At 41.1% G+C, this 26,750-nt stretch overlaps 1 protein-coding gene across 6 annotated transcripts in view; it reads left to right on the top strand.

Annotated features, from left to right (window-relative positions):
* Positions 1–8,018, top strand: part of LOC149805701 (dopamine receptor D2.L-like) — a 61,395-nt gene extending 53,377 nt beyond the window's left edge. For 4 of the 6 annotated variants that reach the window (XM_089950357.1, XM_089950356.1, XM_089950355.1 and 1 more), the window contains one exon: positions 2,178–8,018. In XM_089950357.1, coding sequence (XP_089806483.1) covers positions 2,189–3,640 — 1,452 coding nt within the window. In that variant the 5' untranslated portion in view covers positions 2,178–2,188 and the 3' untranslated portion in view covers positions 3,641–8,018. The remainder of the gene's footprint in view (positions 1–2,177) is intronic. The other 2 variants (XM_089950354.1, XM_089950359.1) reach the window with 1 other exon arrangement.
* Positions 8,019–26,750: the final 18,732 nt, after the last annotated feature.

The raw sequence follows: 26,750 nt of genomic DNA, 5'->3' as shown, positions 1-26,750 counted from the left end.
AAAAAAAAACAGGTTTTGTACAAATGTGCAAAAGCAAACCCCGTTTACCATATGATCCGTCTTTCTGTTATGACAGCATATACAAAATTTGGTCAGAAAATAAATAAAAATGTGCCAGTGGGGTGAGGGGAAAGGACGAACCCCTCGTGCAGATGATCATTCTAGTTATAAAACATTTTCACAAGGTTTCGTGAATTTTTACCCTATGTTTTTAGAAGGGACCAACGAACACACAAACGGACGGCATCACAATGTCCACACGAAATTATGAAGACTGTGAAAAAAATAACCGTGCTAAAAAGGAATGCCACAAATGTACTTAAAAGATCGGACCCTTCTAATGATTTGCGTATATGTGAACAAAATTAGGTTGCACGTATAAAATTAACTACAAATGTAAACTAACACGTTTGCAAAAATTAGGTTATTATACAGGCCAAAATTTGATGGCAGTTGTAAAAGTAAAAGTACAACAGATGTGAAAAGAAGTATCTAAAACTTGCAGTTTTTCTCAGATCGGTGTATTACTCTTTAAACGCTATTTCTCTCTTTCTTTTTTTCTAGTGATAGCAAATGGAATTTTATTTACTTAGATTTGTTGGGTTCTTGTACTTGTTGTTTTTCTGAAACAGTTTCTTGTTAGAAAGCTATTGACCAATTGCTTGTTAGGAAGCTAGGAACGATTTGCTTGGTAGAGAGCTAGGAACAAATTGCTTGGTAGGGAGTTAGGAAGAAGTTTCCTGGTAAAAAGCAAGAAACTAATTGCTTGGTAGGAATCTATGGACCTATTGCTTCGTAGGAAACTATGAACCAATTACTTGCCAGGGAGCTTGGAACCAATTGTTTGGTAGGAAGTTAGGACGAATTGTTTGGTAGGAAGGCAATAACCAATTGCTTGGTAAGAAGTTAGGAATAAATTGCTTGGTAAGAAGTTAGGAATGAATTGATTGGTAAGAAGTTAGGAATGAATTGATTGGTAGGAAGGCAATAACCAATTGCTTGGTAAGACGTTAGGAATAAATTGATTGGTAGAAAGATAGGAACCAATTGCTTGGTAAGAATTTAGGAACCATTTGCTTGGTACGAACTTAGGAGCCACTTTATCTTCCTCTAAAAGCCGTTTCCAACAAACGTAGTCAGGGCAAGCACTTGATCGTAAGTGCTACGGTCATGCCTGAAGCCTGCCTGCTCAACAGTTATGATATTCTTCAAGTCTGGATCAATTCTTTGGAGAATCAGGCGCTTCAGTACCTTAAGACAGACTGGAAGCAAGGAGGTCGGCTGATAACTCGCCGCATTGTGGGGATCTTTACCAGGCTTTGAGATCGCAATAATCTTTGCCTGTCGCCACAAGGTCGGAATGCACATTTCCCTAACAACCAGGTTGTAAAAAGCAGCGAACCATTCCTTTGCCTTAGGGCCAAGATGCTTCAAAAACTCAGACAGGATTTTGTCATATCCTGCTGCTATTCCTGATTTGATGCTGCATACGCTGAAGTTAGCTGAAACGGCGCGGTAGTGGCATGGGATTGTGTTCCATAATAAAGCGACATTTTATTGAACCCTTCCTTCCTGAGACCAATAAGTATAACATATTTTCTAACTTTAAAAAGATTTTTTAATTACTTATTCGAACAATCAGATCTACTTTGCCACTTCATAGGCCGTTTGTATCACGTCATCCTTTTACATGTGATATCAGGGAAAACATGGAGATCCGAGAGAGTTTGGATAGTGGCCAAGTACAATGTCCAGTTTTGTAAACACTGTATTTTGGACTCAAGTGATGGCTTAGTCAAGAAACATAATATGGTTTAATTGTTATATCCGAGAAAATAAATCATATTCTTATTAATTTCATACTGGTAATACTCAATGCTTTATTGTTTAGGTCCGGTAGTAAGCAGCTAACCCTTTTTATTATGCGGCTTCGGAGAACTCTTTCTCATCTTCCTCCTCAACATATATATCTCAATAATATTTATCACGGGGTTAAAAGGTCAGAGGAAACCCAGAATTGTCCTATGGCATATTAAAATTAATATATGTTCTTGATGACTGTCGAAATCCGTCACATTAGTAATACCAGACAATTTTATCTTATTATAAAGAAACAAAAATATATAAAATTACATCTTTAAAATGAATAAATAATTTTACATATTCTTTTTCTCCAGAGTAGATTCCAATGACCATGAATGTGTCTGTACCAGAAGAAAATATGGATACTTCGTTTCCCGATGTTATAAACCTGACTGAGCGATTTACTCTGCTAACTCTAAAGGAAATTAACGATGCAGAAGCAATGATTTTGGTCCCAGTCACTGTGTTCTACGTCATCGTTATGGTGCTTGGGCTCCTTGGAAATACATTAGTTATCATCGTCCACAAACTAAGGCCCACCAGAATATTTATAGTCTGTCTGGCTACTTTGGATATTACAGCATGTATTGTGGGAATTCCATATCACGTTTTGGATTTAATGAATCCCTACACGTACATTTACCCCATTGCTTGTAAAATATTAACCTTCCTAATTACACTAGCTACGATTGCTTCTATGTTTATGCTCGTCGTAGTTGCCGTGGATAGATACCTGAAATTATGCAAACCACTCAGAAACGAGGAGATCAACTTGGAATCTATACGTACGTGTGTAATAGCAATTTCATGTTCACTGGTAGTGACGTGGCCTTATCTGTTAATGTACGGACAAAGCACAATACATACTGGAGTGGGAAATACTACGGGTTCTCAGTGCTTCTTTGATGACAGTTTTGCAGATACCCCATTTCCGATAGTGTACACAGGATTTACACTACTAATCTTCGTAATTGTTACATTAGTTCTCATTGTACTTTACATCTTCATCTGGCGGGCTGTGATAAAACAGGAAAAATATTATAATAGATTGGTCAAATCTGCAAATGTCAATAAGATAAGATTTGACACTAAATCCATATTTTTCTCGTTTTCCTCCTGCATGAGATCACCAGAGAAACACCAAGCTACCGTTGAAAGTGATGACGGGAAAGCATGCGCAACACCGCCGAAAAAGGGTGTAGGATTAGATGCGATTGGAAACGACGTAAGTCATTCATATCAGAAGGTTATTAAAAACCCACCTGAGAGAGTACACAAGACGGATGTTACAGAGCACGATGAGAGTAATCCCTGTGGAAAAAATGGAAGTTTGACGAGAGAAGATACTCACTGTTCAAGTGCCATAAAAGTAAACGAGCATGAAAAAGCAAGTACATTACTATTCCAGTCTGGAGCTACAGTGCGATCTCAGTCACAATCAAGTGATGCTAATTACAACTCAGTCAGACACCAAAACCATCAACCTAAGACCAAACTAACAAAGATAATGTTTACTATTACATTTGTGTTTATCATCGCGTATCTACCTATGTTCTCTGTTTCTCTTTTGAATGCTACTGACGAAACCTTCTGGGACAACATGAGTAACAACGAGATAGTTCTGTACGATACACTTCTTCGCTTCTACCTGCTAAACAACATGGCAAAACCATTTATTTACGTAGTGTGGGATAGCAGATTTAGAACGAAATGCATTCGATTACTCAAGATACTCATGTGCCGTTCAGATTCTAGTACGAACGAGGACATGCTTTAAAGATACTTGATTAAAATAGGACTTATCAGAACAAGCGTTTTCTCCAGGAAATAAAGATGACGAGTAAAAGAATACATCTAAATAGTTTTTAAAAAATTAATACAAATTTGAAGAAAAAATTAGGAGTTATAAACATTGAAAACTGTGTATATTATATGCTCAAAATTATCCAGGTTTACCAACATGTGTGAACAAAGATTTAATTTTGTGATTTTCCACCGTACAGGTTCAAAGCCTTACGTACATAGTGTAATAGATAACAGCAATTCTGTAAGTGTTTGAGTTCAATGGTATGGAATGACTTCTTTTAGACGTACAATTTGCTACCAACCTCAAAATTGTTACGAAGAAAATGTGTCTGATTTATGTGATCACTAAGTGATTTGTGTATCGTGTTCTTTATGATTTATGTGATCACTAAGTGATTGGTGTATCGTGTTCTTTAAGATTTATGTGATCACTAAGTGATCGGTGTATCGTGTTCGTATTCTTTCTTCCCAATTATCCGTTTTACGTACACTTGCTTGATATAATATCTCGGATATGTAATACTGTCTTAATATTTTTTGTCCGTGTGGTTCTTTTAGGACATGTATATTGTACGCAAAGTTTCGGTGTCTTATGTTGCTTGATGTTCGTACTGTCTTACCCATCTTTGCCCTATGTATATTCTCTTTTTTATCTACTGTTTTCTCGTTTATGTTTCACTTTTATATGTAATTGTTTGTATGGATCCTTCTACAAATAATATTTTTCAAAATTAATAAGGATTACAATAAAATAGTTATAATCTCGCCCACCAAACTATAGTACAGTTTGATAAATATGTACATTTATTTGTGGGTTCAAATTAGGCACAGTGGCTCATTGTAATGCTTCTTACGGAGTTTAGCTACAGGACACATGGTACATTCAGTCGTGAGGTCAGCAGTTTTTAGTTCAAATAAATCGCCCTTTTTGACTAGGGGTTTGGCTGTAACCCTGTCACGATATACACGGATAGCATAACATTGCTACCGTGTTTGCGGGCAAGAAGATATCTCCACTGTGCTAGATAGTGTTGAGCAAAATTAAAACGTGCCAGAGAGCGAGTCTGAAGGCAAACTCTAAAATAGCCACTCATTAACACACAATGAGTACACATTAGTCAGGGCTCTTTCTTATAAGGAATACCTTACATGCTAATTATATATATATATATATATATATATATATATATATATATATATATATATATATATATATATATATATATATATATATATATATATTCACTGATTTACATCTAAATTTGAGCTCTTTTGGTCATAGATCAGAAGAGCTTATTGGATTGTAGGTCTACATCCCTCCACCTTAGCACGAGATTTTTTTTTAAATCGCTACACCTCATACACCATTTGGAGGATTGCAATGAAACGTTACACACACATTCATCCCATGGTCTAGTTGGTTCTAAATGACAGTGGAGCTGCTCGAGCATCACATGCGCCCACCATAGCGGTCATTTTGAAAATCGTTTTACCGCTTCTCCTCGTGAATGGATTGTCGTAGCAACACGAGGTTTCACCAAAGTACGGCTTGTGGTGTCTTATTGGTCCTAATGATAATGGTGCCGATATGAGGTTCAACACAACTGTCACAGCGAAGAACTTGACAATGCTATCACTACTCAACCTGAATGGAAAATTCTGTTGACGTAGCGTTTTCACTAAAAGACTTCTTATCATGCCTTGTTTGTTCTAAAGGAAAATTATTCCGATCTGATATCTAATTTGGTTGTCACGGTTACCGGTTTAAAAATCTTGTTATCACTACTTCTCCCTCCTGAATGCTCAAATAATCATGGGATTTTCACTAAAAGAATTCAGTGTTTTGTTAAAATCTTTGTTGCTGATCTGACGTTAAATATGTGTCCATGTTTAAAAGTCTTGTTTTCTCTTCTCTTGAATGGAAGAGTTCCTGTGGTGTTTAATTTGTCATTAATGAAAATGACTAACCGTCAATACAGCCACCATAATTGTTATCTCTAAAATGTTATTATTCCTTCTCCTACCAGATATATTGATATATAAACATGGGGTTTTCGACAATAGACATTTTATATACCGAACTGGTCGTAAATGAAAATGGTGCCTGATGTCAATCCAATATGGCTGTCACGACGATTATCGTTAAATATCTCCAAACGTGTGCACTATATCAGCTAGCAGAACAACATAAGAAATGGTTTGAACACTCAACAGTTAAAAGGAGAAATTGGTCTTATCTTAAATTCATGAACTTCTTTTCGTCAGGTACACTTTCAGTCTCCTTGAGCCAGTCTTTCTTAAAATAAAACGTAAAGATTTAGTTGTGGGTGTGAATGTGGACGGTTCAAGAAAAGCTCTGCCATGCATCATATAACATGAATAAGAATGGGTTATTACTGTTTATCACGTTTGCTCAACACCAGTTCGTAAGTCGTGTAAAAACTAAGGTATTAGTACAAGCCATGGTTGCTGTCTAAACATGACGCAGGCTAGAGTTAATCTCTTACGCAAGGTTACCGTGACCAGAGAGAAGTTCTGGCATCTCGAATCGGCACAGGTGTTAGATAACGCAACTTCCTACCTAGGTGTTATAGCTTTGTCCTCGATTAGAGGAACCGCGAGGGAACGGGGTGTGTTCTAAATCCGCCCCACGTGGACAGACAGCGAGAAGGACATTGTCTGCTAAGATTGATTGGATCAGATCAAAGACATCCAATCGGAATTGAGACGGAGGGTGTTGTACCAATTTCGATACGACTTATACCTTCTAACTAGCAAGCGAAAATTTAGTTCTCCTGGGAAGATTGTTGAGCAAATAGAATTAATCCGAGAAAGCCACTTGTAATTTGGCGGGAAAACTTTAGAAACAGATTGTAAGGAAAGACAAAGCTTCGTAAAGGTCAGTAGGTTATTTGCTCGATATTTGCAGAATATTACGGCATTGTAATTGTAATTGTAATTATTGCAGTATGCATACTTAATTACTATGATCATTTAGTACGTATAATTACCTTTATATTGTTCATTTACAGGCGTATTTCAGTATTATGTAGATTTTTAGCTGGTGGGCAGAATTAATTTGTCATCCGTTATTAGGTTACTTAGTAGTAAATAGTGCATTTATTCATGTGATATATTAGATTTTACACATATTTGAATTGTGAATTTCGAAAATGGTTAAAGTGTGTAAGATTAGTTATAAGGGATGTATGGATATATCAGTGCATGGATATTTGAATATTTGTGTACTTTGTGTGAGTTGTAATGTAAAGAAATGTGTCTGATTGTTGTGATGTTGTTTAGTATAATTTGATTAGGAATATGTACTGATGTGACACAATTTATTGATGTATGTATGAGAAGTAATTGTCATCGTGCTTTTATTACGACGTTGTTTTACCATACAAGAACGTATGAGTATTTCGATGTGAATAAATGGGTGACCGAAGAAAGTTAATAGCTATTATCTGATGATAGGCTGTGTGTAGTGTGAGATGAGTGGGCTTGGGAAAATATTGTATCGTCCTTGTGTTTTCACAGGAAGCTTTTTGGGGGTCAGAACTTTCAGTTTAGTGAGTCCCGAATCTCTAAGAGGGAAGACAGAAGTGAGACTAGCAGCGCTGTCTGAGTCGACAAGTCTAGTCGTAATAGAGTCGAGGATGAGGAGGAAAAGGAGTCGAGGATGAGAAAGTGGAAAAGGAGGAGAAGTATATAAAGTTGAGGAGGAGAAGGAATGTTGAGAAAGTCGGGAGGAAGAGGAGAAGGAATTGGAGGAATAGGAGAGAAGAATACACAGATGACTAAAATACAATGACGGGTGGAAAGCTGTCCCACACTACTAATCAAATGATGCAATAGGCTATCACAGGGTCGAGCGGAAGGAGAGTACTTGGGAAATTTTAATCATTTAATGATTGAATTGTCATTGAATTTCACATTTTTGTATATTCGATGATTTAACCGTCGGTATTGCTGACTGGGGGCTCGGTGCTTTACATCTATCTTTCACTAATTTAACTTCCAACCAAAATCGAGCCTAGGTGGGACTTCCATAATAATTTAAATAAACATTGGAAGCACCCTACCCAAACGTACCACAGTGACGGCATAACAACCCTGTCACGCCACACTGTTCAAGAAAATAGTGCTTGAAGTAAACAGCTGCATACCATTGTGTACCACCCTAATAAAGAAATTAACGCGATACGTACCAAATTATACCACAATTATATTAGGGACCAACATTTTTATTTTCTAAGTCATGGGATTTTGATTTCTTATTAATCCATTTCAACATATACATGTTATACTGTATCTGCAATTCTTTCAATAAATTTCTGAGATGCTAAGTGCATTGCATGTAGTACTTTTTAGATCTATTTATGCTGCGGCTTTCAAGTTTGATCTTTCCCGTTTTCTAATGTCTTTAACATCCTTCAGCTTTTTCGTGCTCTTACGTTTATCTAGGATTCCAGAAATAGGTAGGGAGAGAGAGAGAGAGAGAGAGAGAGAGAGAGAAGTTAACAATTTCAGCGAGGAAGGCGTTGAAAATTGAGCTCATTTATCGTGTCAGACTATATATAACACATGCAGTAAAACATAAAATTTCCAAAGTATTGAAATGAATTAATGTTAGGGCCACCACTCCCCACACCTTCTTATGATTTTTTTCCATGGATAAAAATCTGAAATTACTGATACATTCGTCATGTGTTGATACGTTGCAGGTACAGTATAAATTTCAGTTAAAAAATAGTTCTATAACACTATGAGAAAGTGTGTCAGAAAATAAAGCAATGTAGCTTTTCAGGTAAATGCAGACATTGCTGTTAGAAAGATTTGTATTTTCAAAGCAGTTTTCCTTTAGAAGAATGACATTTATATGGTAAACCATCCGAAGTCTCCGTTAGATTCGACGGGAATTTCCATGGTGTCCCCAGGAATCTTCTTATTCCAAGAGCAATAGCATGAGATTGTCTTACCTTCCGTACTTCCTGTCCAATTATGCAATAATACGACAAAAAATGATGAAGCCAGGTATGGCAAAAAACTTACTTCAATCATATAGCAATGACTCTCTGTTGATTACACTGGACAACAAATTTTTACAAAAGTCATGTTACTGAAATAAAATTAGTCAATTCTTATCAATTTTTATGTGCTGAACACGAATATGACAGTCAAATTGCAAAATTGGCTCTAGTTTTTTTGTAATCTGCAAGAAATTAATGTTTACATAACGAAATGCATTCCAATAGTAAAAGGTCAACTGTAATAGCCTACCTATAAAAAATCAAGTCATTGACTACATCTTAGATTTCTTCGCCTGTCTCTTGTACAGCTGTTCGGGAGCATCTCTGAGGAGTGTCCAGCAGTAGTCAGCCAGCATTGTAGTGGACCATTTTCCCTGGTATCTTTGTTCCATTGTTGCGATATCTTGATGAAAACGTTCGCCGTGTTCATCACTAACAATACCACAGTTGCTAGGAAAGAAATCCAAATGGGAATGAAGGAAGTGAATCTTTAGAGACATATTGCAGCCAAGTTTCTTATACTTCATCAACATGTCTTCTACTAGTTCCTTATAGTTTTCTGCCCTAACATTTCCGAGGAAGTTTGTAGAAACTAGGCGAAAAGCATTCCATGCTTGTTTCGCGTCACCTTCCAGCAAGTTGTTGAACCGGTCATCTTTGAAAAGCTCTCGAATCTGAGGACCCACAAAAACTCCCTCTTTAATCTTTGCTTCGCTGAGTCGAGGGAATTTTTCATGCAGGTATCGGAATGCTGGCAAAGTCCGGTCAATGGCTTTCACGAAGTTCTTCATCAAACCTAGTTTGATGTGAAGGGGTGGTAGCAAGATTTTCTGAGCCTCAACCAGAGCTGGGTGTTGGATATTCTTCTCTCCAATGGCTACATTCTGCCTGTGAGTCCATTCCTTCCTCATGTAGTGCATTTCCCTTGCTCGGCTATCCCACTCGCATAAGAAACACATGTATTTTGTATATCCTTGCTGCAGTCCCATTAAAAGGGCAGCTACCTTCAAATCACCACAGAGGTGCCAGCTGTACTTGTTATACTCAATGGAATTCAGTAGCTGCCTTAAGTTATCGTATGTCTCTTTCATGTGGACAGCATACGCTACTGGAATAGATGGAAGAATGTTTCCATTGTGCAAAAGCACAGCCTTGAGACTCAGTTTCGAAGAGTCCACAAATAGTCTCCATTCTTGTGGGTCATGAGTGATTTTTAAAGTATTCATGAGGCCCTCAATATCGGAACAGAATATCAGATTACTTTCCTTTCTGAAGAAAGGCTCCAATTGCTGGTGGCGCTTTCGATATGCAGTAATTGTGACATCTTCTTCTAGAAGATTCCATTGTTGGAGTCTTGATCCTAGCAATTCTGCCTTGTTCTTTGATAAGTCCAAATCACGAATCAGGTCATTTAGTTCTTCCTGTGTTATTCTGTGTGGGGTTGATGATGCACCACAGTGAAAATCTGGATCACTGCATGCTGATGGACCAGGAGAAGAACAGGTCGACTCACCTTTGTCTTCGTCAGATGAATCAAGAGAATATTCTGCTGGAGGTTCTGGAATAGAAAGTCCCTCACCATGTGGAACTGGTCTCAATGCAGACGGAATGTTTGGGTAGACTATTCTCGACTTCTTTCGCTTCGTTATTCCGCCGGAAAGAGGAGGAACCAAGCAGAAGTAACAGTCATTTAGGTGGTTGCTTGGCTCTCTCCACACCATTGGGACTGCAAACGGCATTGATGACCTTTTGCAATTCAACCACTGTGAAAGCTGTGTTGTACATGTAGCACAGCATATATGCGGAGCCCAAGGCTTGTCTTGGTCACCAACCTTGCATCCGAAGTAAAGATGATATGCCTTCTTCACTTGAGAATTGATACTTTTCTTCTGGTTGGCAAATGTCACTTCCCCACAAATATAGCAAAAATTGTCCGCGGTATTAACACACTTTCGAGGCATTACTGTTCTTTATTGTACGTAAATGGATAAAATAATAAGTTTTATGTAACATTAGCTTGAACTGTCTCGCACAACGTCTAAAATATTTTAAATGCTGAACCTATCTGATTGGGCTTTATATAGTACACTGCTTACGTCAGCTTCAGCAGCCGCCTGGCATTAGTATAATAGGCCTACACATGTATAGTACACTGCTGACGTCAACTTACTTCAGCAGCCGCATGGCATTAGTATTGCATTGCATCAGAAAATGATGCAATCAACTGTGGATGATGTGAGCATGATGGTATTATGCAATGTTACATCATTATTCCGGATGTTGCTGCAGTCCTACTGGAGAAATTTACACAGTGAAACATAGAAAATGAGGTATATGAATATCTTCAAAACGAGAGCCAATACAAATTTTTCACGGTTATATTCGTGTTCGGCACACCAAAATACTACAGATTAGGGCCTTTTCAAGTCAGTAATGATTTCACTGTTGACCAGTGTTAGTCAGAACGTGATTGGAGTATGGCTATGAGGTTATTTGAGTGCATTCAAGTTACATTAATGTTCTACGCAACATTAAAACAAAATGAAAAACAGGTTTTATCTAAAGGTACCATATCCCGCTGGAGTACCGCTTATGTAACGACCTAAATCACCCTATGACCCCATACTCTCCAATTGTATTCTACTTAGTATAGTACACGTCCGTAAATCCGACAAAACCTATTTAAAAAAAGGCACAAATAAGTATACGAGGAAATATTCAAACATCAAAACTGTATCGGGAAAAGGTTTTGATCTCAGAAGTTAATTGTCAAAGGTTATAACCAAAATGAAATATGAGAGGCTATTCCGATCATGATTGCTAGAGCCCTTATCGGAAGACGATGTCTGCCAAGACTTTCGCAATGATTGAAACAATGAACGTGTAGAAGTTATGATAATGAAAACATTATATATAAACGGCTTAGTGACTTTGACACTTAAATGCTCGTGGTCAAAAGATGCCAAAAAGACTGTGAACGAGAAAGCGCTAAAAGCTAACCTGGTTTTAAATGGAATTTTGCAGGTGTTTATTTGTCGCTTAGCACTGAAAAAATTGAAGCATGTGTGTGTGTGTGATTTGGATTTTTAACGTAGCTTTAACAATTTTTCAGTCATATCGCTACGATGTCTGCAGTGTGGCAGTTTATAGTGATGTCTAGCACTAAGGCATCAGGCGGCAGACATATAGCACGATGTCCCACCTAGTCACATTATCCTGACACCAGGCCGACCAGTCCTAACATTAACCTCTTAACGCTGAGCGCCAAGCGAGGCAGCTGTTAGTATCATTTTTGTAAGTCTTTGGAAATATAAAATGCATCTTAGGATCACAAATGGAGGTTACTATTTGAATCGGGGTTTTATTTGCTGTTCTATTTTGACATAACAATAAAACAATTATTAACCTATAAATTACTAATCTCCCCAAATTTAAAGACCATACGACATTACTTAATCTGTTTAATATTCTATCTTTGAATGTTATTTTGTGCACATGGATATAAGCACAGCTACATAGTTCACAGAGTATAGATATAGTCCCCATAGTATAGACATAGTCCCCAGAGTATAGACGTAGTTACCAGAGTATAGACATAGTTCTCACAGTATAGACCTAGTTCAATGTAAGCATTACATTATGTAAAGCCAAATGATAACTTAGTAGGGTTGTGAGATTGAGTTGGCGGTTTTGATAACGCTTCCTCGACTTTCCTGCAGGTTCAGGTGCTTGGGGTTGAATTTACATTCATATTCGAGGTAATAATGTTCTAGTCATATCCATTTCAGTATTTATGTTTTACTGTATCGCAATTCTGTCAATAAATTTCTGAGATGTTAAAAGCGTTGCATGTATTACTTTTTAGATCTATGTATGGCTTTCAAGTTTGATCTTTCTTGTTTTCTAATGTCTTTGATATCCTTCAGCCTCTTCGTGCTCTTACGTTTATCTAGTATTCTACAAATATGTGGAGAGAGAGAGAGAGAGAGAGAGAGAGAGAGAATTTAGAAATGATTTCATCGAAGAGGAATAAGTTGAAAATTGATCTTATTTATCGTGCCAGACTATATATGAAACATGCAATAAAACGCAAGATTTCAAACGTGTTGAAATGAACCAATGCCAAATGATAGGTAGGGCTGTGAGGTTGAGTTGGATAACACTTCTTAACATTCCTGAAGGTTCTATGCTTGGGGTTGAATTCACTTTCATATTCATGGTAATCTTTTATTAATATTAGTTTTTAATATTTACATGTACATTACATGTTGAATATTTTAAAGAGCCTTATCGCAGGACGTTTGTCGGAAAGCTGTCTTTGTCAAGGTATGTAGCCTCCAAGCAAAGATCAAAGCAGTGCACGTGTAGAAGTTATCACCTTGTCAATATCATATATACACGGCTCAGTTACTTTGATAATCAAATGCTCATAATCAAAGTTAATCTGGATTTAAATGGAAGCATTGTGCCATTAAAATAATCAAGATTGTAAAATCATTTATTTCCATCATGTTGTTTAATGCGGGATACTCGATGCATATCGAGTCAACGTGGTCGATCACACACATTGCATACAGTGCTATACGGAAAAGAAGAGTCTGGATGGAAGGGCACTGGTGTTTGGAGAGAATGGTAGAAGTTCACCTGAGCGATAGTAGTGAAGGGGGATACCCTAGCGACAATGGGAATTAGCATTACAGACCCCCTTGGGACAATCTGGCGACAATGGAAAATTAACATGGAGAAAAATCGTGGGACAATCTGGCGACAAGGGAAATTAACATGGAGAAAATTTGTGGGACTGTTGAGCGACAAGGGAATTTAACATGGAGAAAAATCGTGGGACTGTTTAGCGACAAGGGAAATTAACATGGGATTTTTTTTTTTTTTTTAAATTTTAAAAAAAGGGGTAGGCAATGGAAAGGCTATCTCTTTTCGAGATATATGGGGGCCCTGAAAAGGGCCTTTGGTTTATGTTAATATGCCCTTAACATAAAGGGCATTTGCGACATCTTCTTTTCCTCAAACTTCGTCTTACAGCAGGGCCATACATCAGAGTCCTTTTGAGGCAACCTTGTCTCTCTATATAGACTCTTCTTATCCACAGGCTGCTGTTGGTCCTGTGGACAAAGGTCCACTTGGATCGGACATACATGAGCATGTCCGTCCTGAACATCATTGTTGACACAAGGGTTGAAGATTCAACGTCTGTCCACATGTTGAGGTTCCGAGAATAGGTGAATCAATGCAGTGAACTGCGCTTATTTATAGGGACAGAAAGGATTGAAACGGATTGAGTTCATTCACCAATCCGAACACGCGTTACAGAATTCAGTCAGCCCGCATCCAATCCGAAGAGAGCAGTCTGTGACGTCACGTAGTCTATATAGATTCGCTAGCGCTTGTGTGCAGTCAATCTATGCGACAGTGATTCAACATGACGGAAACTCAGAAAACGATCCATTGGGCTGCACCAACAGGGGAGACTGCCCAAGGGAACCCGGACTTACTTTCAGAAGAGGTGAATTGGGATTTTGTGGATTTTCTCTCCTCGCAAGAATTTGTTCCGGAACCTTCGTTACCTTCTTCATTACCGCAAGTGGAGAATTTTAGACAGAGACAGAAAGAAGAATTGGAGAAATTTATACAACGACAAAAGGAAGCCGAACAAGTTTTTCTCCTACAGCAACAGCAGCAAGAAGAAGAGGTAAGAAAAAAACAACAGCAGCAACAGCAAGAAGAAGTAACAGCAAAGAAACAAGAGGGTGAAAATCAAACGGTCACGGTACTGTTGGACATTTTAGCGGAGTTAAGAAGTCTGAAACAAATGTATCAGACTTCTTTATCACGACCGAAGAGAATACGACCTTCCCGAGCTAAACACGTCAACCCTGTGACTAAGCCTACCGTACCACCCTTAGTGATTTCAACCCAATCATCATCAACATTACGCAGTTCAGAAGTAGGCCTTGGCCGTGGCAAAGGCATAAGGCAGTTAAAGTTGATTGCTTAAACTCACCCCTACACCATAAATAAAAAAGGCCCTTTTCAGGGCCACCCACATTTCTCGAAAAGAAATGCAATTTCAATTTGCCAATAACTCAATAAAAAACCCACCCATTTTACCCTTATAGTACGTGTCTGTGTATGAGTGCGTGAGTGTACGTTCTTATTTTAAAATTATAACTCAAAGACACTTACCTTATATCATTCATTTATTCTTTTATCCATTTTTTACAATCCAATTCACAATTCACAACTCAACACTTTAATAAAAAGTTCATTGACTTCTTCTTTCTCCTTGTTTAGTCTCTCTGTTTTTTTAATTTCTTCACCGTCTTTTCCTCATTTTCTTCCCTTCTTCTTTTCTTCTTCTCCTGTTTCTTTGCCTCTTGTAAATAGATTGTCTTTTTTCTTCCTCTTCTTCTGAAGAATCCCTCTCTTCTTCCGAAGAATCCCTCTCTTCTTCTGAAGAATTCCTCTTTTCTTCTGACTCCTCTTGTTTCTTTTTTGGGCAATCTGGAGGCCAATGTCCTTTTTCTTTACAATAATAACAGGTATCTTGACTTTTGTCTTTTTCATCCCCTGTTTTTTTTTTCTTTTTTGACGGTCTGGACACTCTGAAGACCAATGCCCTTTCTTCTGACAGATATAGCAAGTATCTTGACTTTTATCTCGAAAGGAAGGAGAGTAGTCCGTAGGCTGGTCTGAAGAGAATTTTCTAATGACCCCTCGCAAAGCTCTGACGAAACGTTCCATCTGGTTAGTCTCTTCCATCGTTGTGCTCGGCTTGAGAGTGAAATGAATAGTGAAAGGACAAGACACACACCCTTTTATATACGCTGGTCTGCTATGACTATAAAGTAGCTCATGGTGTTTGAACTTGAGTCATTTGACTTTTTGCTTTCAAGATGAAACGATCCCATTCATTCGAGAAGAAAGAAGAAGAAAGTAAGAGGCAGAAACGTGATCTATCGCCTCGTACCAGGGCTGAAATCTTGGCACAAATTCATGCCAGTGATTTTGAAGAGGACATGAGTGAACCAGAATCCGAACCCTCTAAACCAAGTTCACCACCCTTAGTCAACCCTGAAAAGTACTATTCCATTCGAGAGACGGAAAAGCGCTCCTCTAGAAAATTTAGAACCACGGCTTACAAATACACGGTGAAGTTTAAAGATTTCAAGGCTGAAGTGCCGTTAGAGAAAGCAGAAGTGTTCATCACTGAGGTGTGGGATTCTTTGCTCACTGCACTCAAGCGACAATGTCAACCCAAAGAAGACGATCGCTTGAGACTTTCCATACAACACGACGGTTTGAAATCCCCTGTTTGGATCGAGTTTAGCACCCCTGCAGAATTGACTGCTTCCAAAGTCATGGACAAGATTCAACACGTACAACAATCTAATGATCAGTTTGACATCACCGATGGTAAAGCCACACTGGACATGACCCACGTCTCTCCTCCTCAAGGGACAGGACGCAAAAAGATGTTATTGGTGGACGACCTTCGCAACACCAAAACGAGTCTCGTCCGAATTAACAACCCTCATGACCAGATGTGTTTAGCCCGTGCCATCGTGGTGGGACGAACCTATGCCAACAAGAACGACACGGTAGAATGGAAAAGAACCTGGAAAACTATTCAACGATCCGATCGAGCCAAACAACGAAACGAAGCAGAACTCCTGTTGCAACAAGCTGGTCTGTCCAAAGACACACCCTGTGGCATTCCTGAGATGCAAAAATTGCAAGATGCCCTAGCTCCACGATACACCTTGAAAGTGCACCCTCAAGAAGTGCGCGGGCCTTTGTTGTTTCGAGGGCAAGACTTTAAGGACGGAAAATACATTCATGTCTATTATCACGATGACCATTTCGATACCATTACCAGTATCACCGGATTCCTGGGATACGGTTATTACTGTGAGAAATGTGACCATGGTTATAACAATCGAGAGCAACACAAGCATTGTGGATCGAAATGCTCAGGATGTTTGGCCTCTTCACCCTGTCTGAGCGAAGAACCAGTGCCTTGTTCAACTTGTCTGCGCACGTTTGTTAGCCCCACCTGTTACCAACAACATCTGAAAACGCAAAGTTCACAGAAGAAATGCGCTTGTCAACTCCTGAGATTGTGCTCTACGTGTGAACAAGTCATACGTACCAATAATACCAAGGCACACGTATGTTCAGGAAAAAAGAAATGTCACATTTGTCACCACATCGTGGACTTGGAACACCAATGTTAGGTGCAAAAATACCAATCCCCAACAGAGAAAGAGGACGGTCACAAGAAGAAAGGCAATTTCATCTTTTTCGATTTCGAATGCATGCAAGAGACTGGCATTCACATTCCTAATTTCTGCGTGGCTCATCGAGCGTGCGAGAAGTGCATTCAAGAACCTATCTTCAGTCATTGCCCTCACTGCAGCAAGATTCCTGGAGGGCGTGAAAAAATCTTTCGGGGACCGAACACGTTAGCCGATTTTGCCCAGTGGGTCTTAGACCCCATTGACAAGACGTGGAGCCAAGAGGACATCGAACTTTACGGAGATTGTCATCGTCATGCCACGGTGATGGCTCACAATTTCTCCGGATACGATGGACAGTTTCTTTTGAGGTACTATACGGAACAAGGCACCGAACGTCCTAAAGTGACTTTGAACGGAGCCAAAATCATTTTCATGCAAGTGGGACAAGTACAGTTTAAAGATTCGATGAGCTATTTGGCCATGCCTTTGAGTCGAATGCCTAAAACGTTTGGAATGACAGAAATGGCTAAAGGGTACTTTCCACACTTTTTCAATACGGAAGCCAATCAACACGCCGTTCTACCCCATTTGCCCGAGGCTCACTATTACGACCCCGACAACATGCGTACCGAACAACGAGAAGCTTTCTACGCTTGGTACCAGGCTCACGCTTCGGACCCTTTCGACTTTCAGGAAGAAATGTTAAAGTATTGTCGTTCCGACGTGGACATTTTACGGCGTTGCTGTGGAAAATTTCGAGAACTGTTCATGGAACACGGAGGGGTCGATCCTTTGAAAGAAGCTTGCACCATTGCCAAAGCGTGTTCCTTAGTGTACATCCAACGATTCATGCCTGAAAAGACCGTGGCTGTCATCAGTCCTCAAACGACCCACTTTGTCAAACGTCAATACTCGGTCAAAGCCCTACGTTGGTTACATTACTTGTGCGACAAGGAAGACAAGTGGATTCAGCATGCCCGCAACGGAGGGGGCGAAAAGACCATCGGAATGTATTCGGTCGATGGCTGGGACTTAGAAAACCCCAAGATCGTGTACGAGTTTAACGGTTGCTTATTTCACGGATGTCCTGTTTGTTACCCTGACCGTGGCACGAAAAATCAGTTTTTGCAACGAACCATGGAAGACTTGTACCAGGACACTTGTCAGCGACGCCTAAAGTTAGAACAGCAAGGATACCAAGTGGTGGAAATGTGGGAACACGAGTACGATCACCGTATGAAAACCGATCCCGAGTTTAAACGCCTCGTGGAAAGTTACCAGTTCATGGACCCGCTGAACCCGAGGGATAGTTTGTACGGAGGAAGGACCAATGCCACCTGTTTGCTGTACCAAGCCGACGAAGAGAAAGGAGAAGAAATCAAATACTTGGACGTGTGTTCGCTGTATCCCTACGTGTGCAAATATTATCGCTTTCCTGTAGGGCACCCGCAATTGCTGACGGAACACATCGACCTGAAAAACATTCGACAATACGAAGGCTTGATCAAGTGCAAAGTTTTGCCTCCCACGAACCTATACCATCCCGTCTTACCTCACCATTGTCAAGGCAAACTGATGTTTCCCTTGTGCCGTACTTGTGCCGAAACGTGCAACCAAGACCAACCTTGTCAGCACAGCCAGGAAGAACGGGCCTTGACGGGAACCTGGGTCAGCGTAGAATTGTTCAAAGCTCTGGACATGGGATACCAACTGTTAGAAGTGTACGAAATTTGCCACTTTCCCAAGACACAACAATACCGCAAGGGTGACCCTACTCAGAAAGGCATTTTCGCCGACTACGTGGATGCCTTTTTGAAACTGAAGCAAGAAGCCAGCGGCTATCCTTCCTGGTGTCACACTCCCGAAGACCAAATAAAATTCAAAGAGAAATACTACGAACAAGAAGGCATCACTTTAGACCACATCGAGAAAAACGAAGGCAGGCGATCGTTTGCCAAAGTGATGTTAAATTGCTTGTGGGGTAAAATGGCACAACGACCGTGTTTACCCAAGACGGAATATTTGACAGAACCTTCCCGCTACTTCCAGATGATTCACGACAAAACCAAATACATGAAACACGTGGACGTCGTTCGAGAGAATTTAATCTTGGTCAGTTACGAAGAAGATCTGGACTTTGTACAAGACGACCCTTTTGGAAATGTCATCATTGCGGCTTACGTGACAGCCCATGCTCGCTTAAAATTGTACGAAGCTTTAGAACTGTTAGAAGAACGCGTCCTGTACTTTGACACGGACAGTTGCATTTACAGCCGTCACCCGATTCAACATCACCCTAACATCGAAGGAGACCGTTTAGGAGCCTGGACAGACGAGCATCCCGACGACAAGATTCTAAGTTTCGTCAGTGGCGGTCCCAAAAATTACGGCTACGAATACCGGGACAAACAAGGAGAAGTGCACACGACGTGCAAAGTGAAAGGACTAACTCTGAATTATCGTACCAGTCGAGTGGTCAACTTTGGGGTATTGAAAGAAGCCTTGCAATCGGGAGAGGATGGAAACTTTAAAGTGACCACTTACCAACCGAACAAGATTGTACGTTTACCCACTCACCACATCGTCAGTCGACCTTTGGAAAAAGTTTATCAAATCGTGTACCAGAAGCGAGTTCGACTTCCCAATCATTTCACCTTACCGTATGGACACGTTGGTATAAAACATTGGTTGTAAGAGGATAGCCACCCACCAGAAAGATGACTTCGCCACAGCAAGAATCGAGTGAGAAACCCGATGAGAACTCCAAGTTCAAACCCTACCATTTTCCAGTCTTCTTACCTGACTATTGTGATTGTGCCCGTCGATTGGACACGTTTCAGAAATGGCCTACGGATAGGGAAGGATTACCTTCTTCGCATGTTTTAGCTAGAACAGGATTTGTCTACTTGGGACCTGAGTCAGGATTGGGATACGAGGTACAGTGTTTCGCTTGCGGACTGAAGTTACGAATGGATCTATGTATCTATAAAGATTCAGCTATTCTGGAACATACTCGATGGTCTCCGCACTGCCCTTACCTTTCTATGGCCTTTCCACCCATCACACTACGGTACAATGTTGACGGTACCTTAGAGACGGTACCTTCCGAAACAAGACATAAAAAACGTAAAAAAGGAAAGATGTACAAGCTGGAGACTGCATTGCGACTAGTATAAAAAGGGGGCTATGGTCAAGATCGATAGTTCATTGTGACTACCAAGACCGAGCGAACAAGATGAATACTTTGAAAGAGACATCGTTCCAGTTTGGGGATTGTAAAAAAGTTGTATCTTCCTCTAGTGTGACTAATATTGGATGGATAAGACCCATGCATTGCGACGGAAAATGTCCAGAAGGAAACTGCGATTGTCCATGTGGTTACCATTGTAATTGCGTAACGGAGTTTGCAGACGAGTGCGATTGTGAGCCTTGCGATGGGTACGATGCTGTACGTTGTGACCTGAGCGATGCCGTAAAGCATCATGGGAACTTTGTTTTCACTGCCCCTGTCATGGAAAGTGATGCTGTGCGTGTCAAACCTGAGGGATGCGAAAGCGATGCCGCTCGTCCTCTTAGACATTTTACCGGGTTTAAAGGGGAATGTTCACCTTCACGTCTACCCCCCTACGGATGTCATCCAGCCCTGAGCAAACTCCTGTTCCTGTCACCCAACCCTCATCGAAACGAACCTGTGAAAAACGAATATTCGTTTCCTGTGCGTTTGTCAGAATACTGCGACTTTGAAAATCGTCTTCAATCGTTCAAAGGAAAATGGCCAAAGTATCTGGGAGGACCGACCCCCGAAGAATTAGCCAGAGCCGGATTTTTCTACTTGGGCGAAGGAGATAAAGTCAAGTGCTTCAGTTGCGGTGTGTCACTTCACCACTGGGAACCGCAAGATTCGGCCTACGTTGAACATGCTCGATGGTCACCGAATTGTCATTACTTACCTTTAGTGGGACCGAGACATTGAAGTAACTTCTTACCATAATAATTTGTTCATGGATACTTTACAAGAGAACATTCGTGCTTTGCCTGTGGAGTTGAGAGAACGCATTTATCGAGAACTGGTCAAAATACAAGTGAAACGTAAAGAACAATTGCATCCGTTACGTCACCGGTGTTTGAACCACTGGTACCTGAAGGCTATACAAGGATTGATTCAATTGAAAGTGTTCTATCGGACAGACATTGATGAACGATCCTCTAGTTTTAAAAAGGATTGGTTTGGTATGGACGATTGTAGTTACATCATTGTAAACGTACTACATCGAATTCCAGAGGAAGAGTTAACGAATTACCAACATCTTGAACACAATGTCAACTTAGTGAAAGAGGAAACTTCTGAACGAATTGTAATGTGTAGATTAGTGACTCAACGATTTAAATTCGACACTGAAGTGAAACCATGTTTGTGCAAAGAGTACATTTCTTGTGTCAGACCAAAGAGGATTTAGTATGACCTATTCATGGATACTTTGCTAGAGAACATTCGTGCTTTGCCTGTGGAGTTGAGAGAACGCATTTACCGAGAGCTGGTGAAAATACAAGTGAAACGTAAAGAACAACTGCATCCGTTACGTCACCAGATCTTTAACCACTGGTACCTGAATGGTATAAGAGAACTGATTCGTCAGAAATTGTTTCAGTGGTCAGACCTTGTTCAATACTTCCAGGCCCCCGATGATTTACGTGTTGATCATTTTGGTTACTTCGAGATTCACCTAGAGCAACCCATTGAGGAAGACAAGGTAAAGGATTACCAACATTTGTTACGTGGAATCTACTTAGCGGAAGAGGAAACACCTAAACGAACTCTGACGTTTCGGTTACAGTATGCAAGATTTAGATTCCCTACTGGAGAACGAAGATCTCTGGCTAGAAAGTACGTGTATTGCATCCAAAAAAAAGAGAATATAAAAACAGGCTGCCATGCCACGGTTTATGTCACATGTCATCCAACAGATTCCATGGAAGGAACTCAATGACCATATTCAAACCGTGGATCATTACCATCAATTATTACAAGAACTGTATCCATTCAATTTGGGACGACAAGTGGTGTGTGTCTTAGTGACTTGTTTTTTGGGATTTCGTTTACCAGCCGATTCTTTGTGGACTCTTTACGATCAGTACTTACCACCTCAATGGCCTTAAATGGTCACGAAAAACTCCTTTTGCTCAAAGCCTTGCGTTTTCATCTGGATACTTCTCGACCTCAACAGGAAAAAAAGATTCGTCAACTTTTAGCTACCCAAGACGTGTATGACGATGTGTGTGTAGCTTGTGACTTACATCCCCATTGGACAGATGTCCGTGCCTGGAAAGAATGGGGTTTTGAGGCTTAGACCCAAGAAGTGGCCCAGTATGCACGAGAGTTGTTCAAGGAAAAAAGTTACTTTTCAACCCGTGTTAGTGACGGTGCCAGAAGAAACCGTCACCCAGGACAGGACTGTCGTGGACAGACCTGAAAGACCCTTTCGGGAGGACACTTGTGTGACCTTACCCCCTACTATAGAACTGGTTAGAACATTACCCAAAACATGTTGTACAGACACTTGTTTTTATTCCACGTTCATCGTTATCATGTGCCTTTTATCATTGTACTTAAGCCTTTGGCTTTTATGTATTTTTGTCTTTCGTATTCATGTTTGATAAAAAAAACATTCAATAAACGTGTTCTGAAAAAGTATATAAACTCTTGTCTTGTTTGTTTTCGTGTCACAAGTGACATTTCTCACACCATGGCTACCTCTACTGTCTCTGCTCCCTCTTCCTCTACTGTCAAAGTCATCGACGAACACTTAGATCGTGCCAGTTGGGAGGCTTTGTATCTTCGCCATCCCTTTAACATGCTCATTGCTGGACCTAGCGGTTCAGGCAAAACCGAATTCGTCAAACGTTTGATCGAACATAAACATCATTTGATCGATCGGCCCCCTCAACGAATCGTGTGGTGTTACAAAGAGTGGCAATCGGCGTACAGTCTCTTGCGAGAAAGTCAAGGAGATTCCATCGTGTTTGTGGAAGGCATTCCTAAAGAAGACGACGGCATCGTCTCTGACTCCCGTCAAACCCATTTGGTCATTTTCGACGACATGTTAGGAGAAGACGAAGAAGAAATTAAATTGTGGTTCACGCGCAAAGGGCATCACCGTAATGCCAGTGTCGTTTACATCACCCAAAATTTGTTTCAACAAAGTAAAGCCCATCGCACCATCAGTCTCAATGCGCATTACGTGGTCTTGTTTAAAAGCCCTCGAGATAAATCGCAAGTGCAAGTCTTAGCCAAACAGTTAGGAACGCCTTGGCTGACTCAGGCGTACGACGATGCCACTCAAACGCCACACGCCTATTTACTCGTCGATTTGAAACCTACGACTCCCGAGGATTTGCGATTTCGTACCCACTTGTTTCACCACTGGTGCCAAGACGGAGGGCCTGTCCTGTACACGTCTCCGTCCTCGACTTCATTTCACTCCCCATGAAAAAAATCTATAAAAACCTCAGACCCTTTTTCGTCTGTCTCACACAGTGTGAACATGACGTCCCTTCAGTCGCATCTTCCCGTCAAATTGATTCGTGCCTTGTATGGCATCAGTCGAGAAAAAGATCCACAAACACGAGCTCGTGTCTTAGAAGCTAGTCTCAAAGAAGTCTTACGATGTTTCACGGTGACGACACGTCAATTACTCCAAGGAATCATTCAGATTCCTCATCAAACCCAACGCTTTTTCGATCGAAACAAAGTCGCTTTGGTCCAACTGGCCGATCTCCGCATCGATACTCAAACCAAAAAACAAATCATTTTGAAACCTGGAGGGAGCGGTACTCTAGGAGGGGTCATCATTCGCTCACTCTTAAGATGGGATCCTAATGCCCCCAAAGTTCTCCCCAAGACAAAAGTCCAACGAAGCCCCAAGAAGAAAAAGAAAAAGACCAGGTCCCCAAGAAGAATAACTTCTCCAGTGGCAGGACCCTCCTCTTACCAGACACCACCACCCCGGAAAAAGAAAAGAAGCCCCCAGAAAAAGAAACAGAGAAAAAGTCCTCAGAAAAAGAAAAGTCCACAGAAGAAAACTAGTCGCAAGAGAGGCACTTCGGCCAGGACGCAACCTTACACTCGCAAACCACGACCTGCCACAGCGGTGACTGCGTCTCCGGCAGCCTCACGTTTGTCCACTTCTCCGTTGATGTCACCAGGAACTGAAGAGTACTTGGAGACGTTGATCACACCAAGAACTTCTCCGTTGATGACCCCCAAAAGAACTTCCCCAGTGGCAGGACCTTCCAATTTAGCGGCAGTGGCTGCTGCTCACAAAGTACGTTCTCCCAAAATCAAAGTCCATGAAAGATCGGGCATGTTACAAAAGTTTACCGGATTTGTCCAAGCAAGAACTGGCTCGATTTAGTCCGTTACGTACCCCTGCACGACGTGTCATGCCTGTCCTCAAACTGATACGACGTAAAGACAATCAGTGGCGACGCGTTCCAGTATAAAAAAGGCCTGTGACCGAGTAGGGTATCAGTGTTTTTAGGTGCTCCTAAAGACTCAAAGATGTCACCCTCCAGAAAACCCCAAGGAAAGAAAAGGAAAGGACTGCCACCACGTTTAGCCAAACATGGGGACCTGTTATCTGTCCTGTCCAAAGCTTCTCCACCCCTACGAAAAAAACTCATTCAAACGGCCTCCAAAGAGGTCATCGATACCGTGTGCGAATGTTGTTTGAACGTTTTGAAAGGCACGATCCCTTTGTCCAAACACCAGAAACAATGCTTAGGCAAACATCGTCACGTTCTTCGGAAAATGGTTCAAAAGAAAATTCCCATTCGTCAAAAAAAGAAGATGTTGGTCCAACGTGGAGGTATTTTACCTCTCTTGTTAGGCCCCATACTGAAAGGAGTCTTGGGAACCATGTTGGGAGGACTGGTGGGAGCAAGATAAAAAAGCCTAGGAAGTCCCAATATCTCAGAATCGACCCCTGACAACCCCATGGAAGGACGAAAACTAGCTTTAGTGCCTTACAAACGATGGATGGAATACCATCGGTGGCAAGAACAACGCACCCCGCATTTACCTCCCAATCCCAATTTGAGCGAGATGTCCCAGTTACAACACGAACTGCAATCCTTGATGGATCGCCAAGATTTGTCCGAAACAGAAAAATCGCAAAAGTACGGTCAACTCTTGCAAAGACTGCAACTCTTTCACCAGAAAGCTTTAGACGAAACAGCTCTACCCACTTTGAAAGATTTTAAGACCTTGATGAAAAGTCCAGCACCATCACCAGTACCAGTACCAGTACCAGTACCACCAGTACCCGTGACCAAGACAGAAAAAGGAGAAGAAGAGGAAGGGTTTCAAACTCCACCAGAAAAAGTACGCAAGTTAACAACACCACCTACCTCCAGAATTGGATGGATTAAAAAGATGATGGCCACCCCTTCTTCCTCACAAGAGAAAAAGAAAGTGAAGACAGAAGTGAAGACAGAAGTGAAACAAGAACCGATATCCCCCGCTCAGACATCCTCCTCCTCTTCGACACCTATTGCCGGCCGCACACGCAAAGCCTTGCAATCCAAAAAAATACCCCAAGAGAAAAAGAGTAGCCTCTTCCAAGAGTGGGTGCCTTATTAACACACCAATCAACACAAAAAAAATGGAAAAAGTCTTAGCCAGCATTTACTACGATCCCTCCCATCCTGCAGGTTACGCAGGAGTTCAAAAATTGTATCGTGCTGCCAAAACGCGGCTGAAAAGTCTCCGTTTACCTCAAGTGCAACGATGGTTACAAGAACAAGCTACCTACACTTTACACAAACCCATTCGACGCAAGTTTGCCAGAAGTCGCACCCGAGTGGAAGGCATCGATCATCAATGGCAAGCCGATTTAGCCGATGTCTCTCATTTGGCCAGCTATAATCGTGGCTACAAATATTTGTTTTGTGTCATCGACGTCTTTTCCAAATTTGCTTGGGTCGTGCCCTTGACTTCCAAATCCAGCAGCGAGTTAGTGCGAGCCCTGCAACGGGTGTTGAAACAAAGCGGTCGTCACCCTCTTCGATGGCAAACGGACAAAGGCACCGAATTTCTGAACCAAGCTTTCCAAAAAGAATTAAAGAAACGTGACATTCATTTTTTTACCACCGAGAATCCCGAAACCAAAGCCAGCATCGTGGAACGTTTTCAACGCACTTTGAAAGAACGCATGTGGAAATATTTTACGCATCACCACACTCTGAAGTACATCGACATCTTACCGCACCTGGTGCAAGCGTACAACCAATCTTACCATCGAAGCATCGGACGTGCCCCGCAAGACGTGACTCCCGACAACGAAGTGCTGGTGTTTGAGCGCCTGTTCGGTACGTCCCCGACGAGGGCTGTCCCCAAGAAAAGTGGAGAGTTGGCCGTAGGAGATTGGGTGCGCATTGGCAAAACCAAACGCACTTTTGACAAAGGTTACTTACCTAACTGGACGACCGAATTGTTTCGCGTCACTGGACGAGTGCATGGCCGTCATCCTACCGTCTATAAATTGGAAGACATGAACGGAGAAGTGCTCAAAGGAACGTTTTATTTGCCCGAGTTACAACGTGTACCAAAAAAGAAGACGACGTGTACGACATCGAAAGCATTCTCGAACGCAGAACCCGTAAAGTGGGCAAACGACGTGTCAAAGAAGTCAAAGTACGTTGGAAAGGATATCCACCCAGTTTCGATTCTTGGATCGACGCTTCGCAAGTCATCGACTATAAAAAGAAGAAGTGACCATCATGCCCTTTCACACAG

The sequence above is a fragment of the Sinohyriopsis cumingii genome, chromosome 2 (assembly GCF_028554795.1).
Source record: "Sinohyriopsis cumingii isolate HCF-2022 chromosome 2, ASM2855479v2, whole genome shotgun sequence".
In the NCBI taxonomy this organism is placed as follows: domain Eukaryota; kingdom Metazoa; phylum Mollusca; class Bivalvia; order Unionida; family Unionidae; genus Sinohyriopsis; species Sinohyriopsis cumingii.
The sequence above is the reverse complement of the archived record's forward strand: the minus strand, read 5'-3'. Positions and strand labels throughout refer to the sequence as shown.